This window comes from Temnothorax curvispinosus, unplaced genomic scaffold, assembly GCF_003070985.1.
Source record: "Temnothorax curvispinosus isolate PA1 unplaced genomic scaffold, ASM307098v1 QBEX01006657.1, whole genome shotgun sequence".
NCBI lineage: Eukaryota > Metazoa > Arthropoda > Insecta > Hymenoptera > Formicidae > Temnothorax > Temnothorax curvispinosus.
Window position 1 is genome coordinate 883317 of NW_020216437.1, and position 7669 is coordinate 890985.

Genomic DNA, 7669 nt, shown 5'->3' on the forward strand with positions numbered 1-7669 from the left:
TGCGTTTAAGCATCTCGACCTCCTAAGCGATATAGATACGCGCGAGGCGTGTGAGAACCGCGAGAAAAAGCGTAATGCTAATTGTAAGTGCGAGTTGTAAGCAATAGCTATAATAGGCGACACGTATTACGTGTGCTCAATATATACCCGTGCCTGGGATGGATGATATTGCGAACACCTGTAGTTGACACAAATATCCGAATAGATAAGTACCATCTCGTTCTGCATTTCAGCATGTAACTGTTAGAATAATTATTTTGCCTATAAATCGCACCCTTAATATTCTACTTGTACAAATATATTTCGAGTACTTCGTCGCTTTTTAATGTCTTTTTACGCACGAACCATGCTTTCTAGGATAGACACACCGTGATTTCGGGTTTCGCGTTTGACGTACGTTTCTCGCGGCGCCTTCCAGCTTCTGACTGCTTTGTTGTCTGTATCTGTTCCGCGAGTGCTGGCGTGTGTATAATTTAATAAGCTTGCGCGCGTACACACACCTGCGGAGGATACCGCGATACGTGTGGGCGCAGATGCGCACGCGGATGCACGGGAGACACGAGGCGCGAGTGCACGCGAGGGGAACCATCGGTTACCACCTACCTATCGTCTAACCAGAAAGCCCCGACCACCATCCACCACCCTTTGCTTCGTTAGCGGATTACGCGAGTAACGTCCAAGATTTATACTCCCCTTCAACCTCCAGAAAACGGTCGATGGCGGGGCAAAAAGGGGGCACAAGCAGATCGTCTCGGTGACTATAAAGCCTCACCGTGACCACCTAAGCTCTTGTGTCTTTAACTGCAGTTAGCCCAAGAGTTTCGTACGTGATTTTTCGGAAGATCTGAGTGTGTCTCGCACACAGTGTGATTATTCGCTGCCACGCAAGTGCGCACCGATTCGCCGATAATAGGAGATCGAGGAATCGTCGTCTGATTTTCGGAATACGCCAAAAATCGTCATGAATATCCTCGTGAGTGTGATCTTGTTAATTTTCTCCACACGTTCGCGATTGATCCGCCGTTTTCCAAGCAAATACTAAAAATTGGGAGGAACTTATAAGAACAGGAGAATGACTTCGATTAATCGCGTCTCATTTCAAATTGAAAATTGTTTAGAAGTTTACCACTGTGTCTTGAAACATTATTAATACCAACGTATCGCGAATACTGCAGTTTACTTTATCAGGACAAGGAGTCTGATATTATGTTACACTTAGCTAGAAGGAGACAAACATAACAAGATCAATTTTTTAATATAAATCTCTTGTTAAACTAGGACTATGTCTAAAATCCCTAATACTGAAAGGTTGATCGAGCACGACGAAATTGTGGCAATTAGATACAGAGAAACTTTACGATAGTGGAAGATTTGTCATGAACGGCGAACGTACGGATTAGCCAATCGCTTGCGCTTGTGCAAATTTATATAAATTCACATTTTATTCGGGTCGGATAAGTTTCTACGAACGTATCGGTTGCAACGAAGACGATTTTATCGGAGTCGATTTCGTTATTTCCGTTTGGCGCGCGCAAAACGATGACCATAGTATTCTTGGAAAAATGATGACCTTTGCGATTGTTTGTTACAATTGCGACGCGATATCGCGCAAATCCAGCATTCGTATCGCATAAATGTTTTCTCGGTATAATTGTATTATACGATCGGACTGATAATGAGACACGTCGAGAAGACGGCACCCTTATGCGCGCACTATTACACAAATTGATTCCAGTACCTGTTATGCTTATTGTAAGCATTTGTTTTACTCGTTAGCCCGCGTGAAAAATATTACGCGCTGTGTCGCAAATCACTTGACTCTCCTCGGCTTTCAGTACACAATGGAGGAAGTCGCCGACGAGCGTGAGACGGGGATTATGACGCATGGAATAACATATAATTATTCATAACCGCGCCGGCTCTTGCGGTGAATCGAAATTTTCCTGCGTGCCGAACTGCCTACCCATCTCAACCTACCTATCTAGCAGGCCCTTTTGCATAAGTAATACGTAAGGTTATATAATTCCGCGTGACTTGTCGCAGTTCGTCGTGGCTAATCTAATAATATCGAATGGCAGTTGAATGTTTTAAGTACAGGTGCACAATAACAGTCGCAATTGCAACAACTGCATTATCTATTATTCGTTAATTCTATAAAATGACTCAATAGAAAGTAAATTAGGAGTAAGTTACTGTTATCAGTTAGTATAATTATATAATTATTCCAATATTGGGAAACTTCTGGACCGTTAAATAATTTCTGTACACTACACTAGGAAAATATTGCTCGATATGTTAATTTCTAACTGATATTGCACCAATCAATCATTTTCGCAGATATTGCTGCTCGGTCTGACGACGATGGCATACGCACAGCTCAACAGCAGGTTCACGACTCCATATCCACAACCGACGCAATATTACAATCCCAATTACTACGGCCGGCCTTTCTACGCCATACTGCGACAAACGCAAGACTCCTCGCCGGACGGATCGTATTCTTACAGGTGAGATCGTCCCGGCGCCGAAGTGTATACGTACGTTACGTCGCCGTCGAGAGAACGATCTCGACACGCTCGAGGAACCGCGGATGCCCTCGAATGTATGAAAACACGCTCGCGCCATTCGGTCGATGCAATCGCGAAGTTAACACGCTCGGCGTGACCGTCCGTTTTTTCTTCTCCTTCCATCGTGCTGCGTTTTCATCGAGGAGTGATTAATAGGCAGGAAGGAAGTGTAGTTAATGCACCGGAAACGTACGAAAGTGGTGACGCGTTTTGATGATTAGAACTTGTATATTATTTCTCAACAAATGTTTATATACTATCCCCCAAGTTTCTGACATTTTCTTCATATATGATAAAACTAAGAAAATAATACATAATTAAAAATATCATTTTAAAAGAAAAAGAGCATTAAAAACTTTCTTGCCTTATATAAAGCAATTAGTAATATAATTTATCAGTTATCAATGGAATTTTGACATAAATTGATCCTCTTCAAAGGAAGATTACTTTATTAATAAAAAAGTTTTGTTTCCAGAAATATATATGCCATAAGTACTACGTTAAGGATAAAATGTATATAGTTGATCGAGAAGAATCGATATGATTGTCTGAAAAAATGTGGGATGCGCCGAGTCATTTCTCAGTAGTACGTATCTATATAAGCATTGTTTAGCTGCTATTTTTTAATCTTGATAGTGCCGACATCCTTTTACCATCCAAAAAAGGAGTTTGAACGTTGCAATTATGTCGATCGTGCTCGCGCAACGTTTATTAGTCAGGTTTGCAGTTATTTTTATTGCCCGCCCACCCAAGCAATTCTCGAATCTCGCGATGTGTACGGCGGAAATAGCGTTCAAATGAGAAGAGAAAGAAAATTTGAATCGTGCGAAGGCCAATAATCTTACGCGGTCGCTTGGGAATGTTTCTGAGTACGGTATGCTCTATTAACCGTAATTAGACACACGAAAAAAAATATGCAGACTCGTATGCCGGTGCAGTAATCACGCGTGCATTGCGAATTTATGTTATCGTGTATAAAGTTGATGCGATTCAATAATAATAAAGAAATTTCCGATTAGCTTAATTCTTTTACGACTCTCTTAAGAATGCGATAAAATTTATCTGATTTTATCATATTTTATTACAAGCAATTAATTTTCATAATTGCTTGTCATGTGTACAACTCAATTTGCGAGACGATTATAGAAATCGTTTGAGATTAAGATATCTGAAAGTGAAAACTTTTTCAGAAAAATTTTATATTCCCGCGTTCAACAGTAGAAAAACTACGTTTCCTAACGAGAAAAATATTTCGATATAATGCAAATATGGCAAGATCATCACGCACGATGAAAAAAAGCTGATTAAACTTAATTAACATCAAATTTGATTCAATAGTATAGAAACGTTAAATATTTACTTATTCATTTATTTAAATAGGTAATGGAGATGGAGTTGCGCGTAAAATGATTAGTCATAGCTCGAATGATAATTATTACAGGCTTACAACATATTCAAGCTTGCAGAACTCTGCACGAAATGTAAGCATCAATAATTATTACGTTAGTTCCGCAACATGTGCACACTCTCTTTCTCTCTCTCTCTTTACCTGAAATATTATCTTGAATTATCGGATAATTATCGGACTAGACTGGGATCAATGATTATGCAAAATTCTACACGAGAGTCCGTAAGAAAAGTCGACCATCTCAAAGAGGTGTCGAAGTATTTTCACCCCACTCTGACTTTCTAACATAGATCGTATAATTCGCTATAATTAGTCAAACGCGACGAGATTGTATAGGTCGGTGATTATCGAATTATCTATTAGGTGATGCGATCATCTCTCGCGTCGTGATATTTACATCGCGCTAAATCTACACGGCGCATCTCGCGTTGCATGCAATTAACGAACGCAACAATCGACTTTAGAGACTAAAATCCTGCGATTACCGTTGCAACATCCATTCCGCATTATTGGGCACTCATTCCTGGGCGACCTAATATTTCATTCAAGCTCAATGGTCCTCACAAATAGTTTTCCGACGAGCCGACATACCTCCGTAATAATCAATTATCTTTCGACGCTTTCTAACTCCGGGACTTTGTGTGACTGTATCATTTAAGTCATTTAAGATAATCGTTCGGGCGTGCCGAGGTCGCGGACCATTTACGCGCGGGTCAAGTCACCAGACGGTTCTCCAGGCGCTACTTGGGCGACCAGAGTCGCCTTAATCGAAATCGCAAAAACCGTGAACCCGTCTCGGCCGAAGGAAGGATACATAATTGGCTTTGATGTTAATCGTACGCGCGCCACTCGGCTGCACAGCTCGCAATAATTGCGCAATTGAACAATTACAATCGACCTACCTGCCTACCTCTGCCTGCCTGCCCACCTACGCGCTCACCTTCCTCACCCATCCTCGCTACCCTGGAGTTCGCACCTAACTCGGGCCCCTCCCGTGACACCTGTCTCTAGGATATTGAGACTCGGCCAGGCTCCACCTAACATCTCGAAGGTGGTAGCGCTTTCCTCTGACTGGTTTTCCCAATGGCAGGTCGGTGGGAAAATGGATACGAAATGAGTTAGTCATAGAGCCGATGATTGTCGTTCTAAACGGTTTCATGATGGACTTTAATTGGATTTACTCAGATTTTACAAATGTATTCTCATACGAAATCACACGCTAATTTTTTTTTTTAAATAAAATATTGAGATTTTCGGTTCGAAAAATAAACCATCTCAGGCAAATCTTGTTAATCTTATTTGCGGACTAATATCAAAAGTTTAACACATATTTATAACTTAAAATTTATTTTATTTATTTTTTATTTTATTAAACCGCAATATTTCTCTCTTCTCATAAAAAGTAGTTTGCAATATGTTTAAACAATCTACTTCTATTGCAGCTACGACACGGAAAATGGTATCTCCGTAGCGGAGACCGGACAGCCGAAGAATATTGGGCCGAACCAGATCGAGGCGGTCAGAGGTCAATACAGTTACACGGCCCCGGACGGCACCCCGATCCTGGTCACTTACACAGCCGATGAGAATGGCTTTGTAGCGAGTGGGGCGCACCTGCCGACACCGCCGCCGATACCGATAGAGATACAACGTGCCCTGGCGCACAATGCGGCTCATCCCGAAGAGGAAGACCCCTACAGGAGATATTAGAAATATCTACGCTAGGACTGCTCCCAACGCTTCGATATATCGACATGGACACCAACGATATCCTTCTGTCATATTACTCATATATGAAAGATTTTTTCGAAGCGGATGGTTCGAAGCGGATAATTCGATCTTGGCTATTAATTCCGGAACAAACGTTAAAGCAGAAAAATGTTACGCGCTCTTCATTTCTGGAAATCGATATTTATTAATCGCACGGTGGCTCTATGATCGTTTTATCGATGATCAGCTTGTCGAGCAATACTAGTGTCTACTTTGTTCGTGCAAGACGAGGCACGATTAGGCGAGTCGACGGAACGTGAGATCGATGAGTACAAGCGAAGTGAGAATAAAAGAATGAAAGAAATAAATTCTTTGTTCTTTAATTGACATAGAAGTATTTTTAATAAGTAAATAATTTTATTTGTTCTTAATGATCACGAAATTTCGATCAACACATGTAACAGTAATAAAAAAAAGAAAACATTTTTAGCAGTTCTGGGATGTTTCGCGTTTTTTAAATTTATTTTTATTTGAAATGCAACGGGGATTGCTATTGAAGCACAACTTGTTTTACATTAATATCTTAAGAAATCGCGATGGTGCAGCGACACGAGAAGCTGTAAGACCGTTCTGGAGGTGTAATTTATGCATACGGCCGATAATACGACTGCCATCAAAGCTCGAGGTAAAATAAAATGTTGAACAGAATTATTGTATATTGCATGTGCTATGCACAACATGCTATGTTCAGTGAAGTTCAGCATTATTATATAAGACGCGACACGATAGTATCTTAAATATGAATTACGCAAGACCGCCGTGCCTTATTCGAGAGAGATCAATATATTACGGGAGTTTATATTAATTGCACCGCCGAGCGGTGCAGATCGAATCATTTCTTTATCTCTGTAACGATGAGACTTGAAAACTTACGTTTATAACAGACTTGTAAAAAAATTATATTGGTGCATAATTATTGCGCGCCGCAATTAACCGGAATTCGTACTCGTCTTTGAGGATTTCGCTCGTCGCCTGAACGTGCCTTAAACCCTAAACAGTATAAGTTACGTTACTTATGTGAAAATACAAAAGTAAAAGAACTCTTACGTACCTTAAAACAACAAACATCATGTCGTGGAGTTTGAAAATTAATTTTGTCAGTATAAAATTTTTTAGATAAAACAATCTCTTATGTGTAATAATTTCAAGAAAAATTGAGATTCTATTATCAGAATTCTGTTATACTGTTCAGGGTTAGCCGACTAATCAACGATATTCCGTGTCTCTGGAAGACTTGCCGAATACGAAGTGTATCGCTTCGCTTTACTTTGATCCTAACACGAAGAGATTACGTCCAACTGACGCGATCGAGATCCTGCGTATCCTGCGAGCGATGATCCCTCGCGAGCGTCTCGCTCCTCCACATTCTCCGGTCGGCGAAAAGTGGTGGAGACGATAAGAGGGAACAGAATCGCGGTGTAGGTGCCCGATGCGACAATATGTCATACCATAATTGTGCTGTAATGCTATATGGCTATTAAATCGTTTAATTGCGCATGCTTCTCCATGTATTCTGAATATCGTAATCACGTACCTATGATTATAACGCGCCCCCGAGGTATCCATTAAAGATTCATTCTTGTCCTGTGCCTTTTAACGATTCTTAACGAACCGGGCATGACCAACGTACAATAATAAATTATTTTAATGTGCAAGATATACTATCCTTTTGTTCAGCAATAACAATGTTTATTTACAACGATGACCGCGCGCGTGCGCGAGCTATTTGCTATTCACTGTTCACGTTGTGTGATAAATGTTGAACTCGCAGCATCATATTTCAGAAATAGCGGTACTTGTATAATAAGCGGAGAATGGATTCGAGACTATGTTGCGACCTTAGGATAAATTACAGATCGCCATGTGCTCGATAGATCGCTCGGCGATTTTTCAGGATTACGCGCGAAGACATGGGTCGAAGTCG

At 40.7% G+C, this 7669-nt stretch overlaps 1 protein-coding gene across 1 annotated transcript; it reads left to right on the forward strand.

Annotated features, from left to right (window-relative positions):
* The first annotated feature begins 594 nt into the window (after positions 1-594).
* LOC112456184 (endocuticle structural glycoprotein SgAbd-2-like) lies at positions 595-6573 on the forward strand. The gene is made up of 3 exons (XM_025018566.1): positions 595-973; positions 2338-2507; positions 5418-6573. The coding sequence occupies exons 1-3, from the start codon at positions 962-964 to the stop codon at positions 5683-5685; spliced, it is 450 nt and encodes a 149-aa protein (XP_024874334.1). The 5' UTR covers positions 595-961; the 3' UTR covers positions 5686-6573.
* Positions 6574-7669: the final 1096 nt, after the last annotated feature.

Excerpts from the sequence above, each read along its gene's own strand:
- LOC112456184 (XM_025018566.1), top strand. Across the intron at positions 2,508-5,417 it reads GACGGATCGTATTCTTACAG|CTACGACACGGAAAATGGTA; the intron begins GTGAGATCGTCC and ends CTTCTATTGCAG.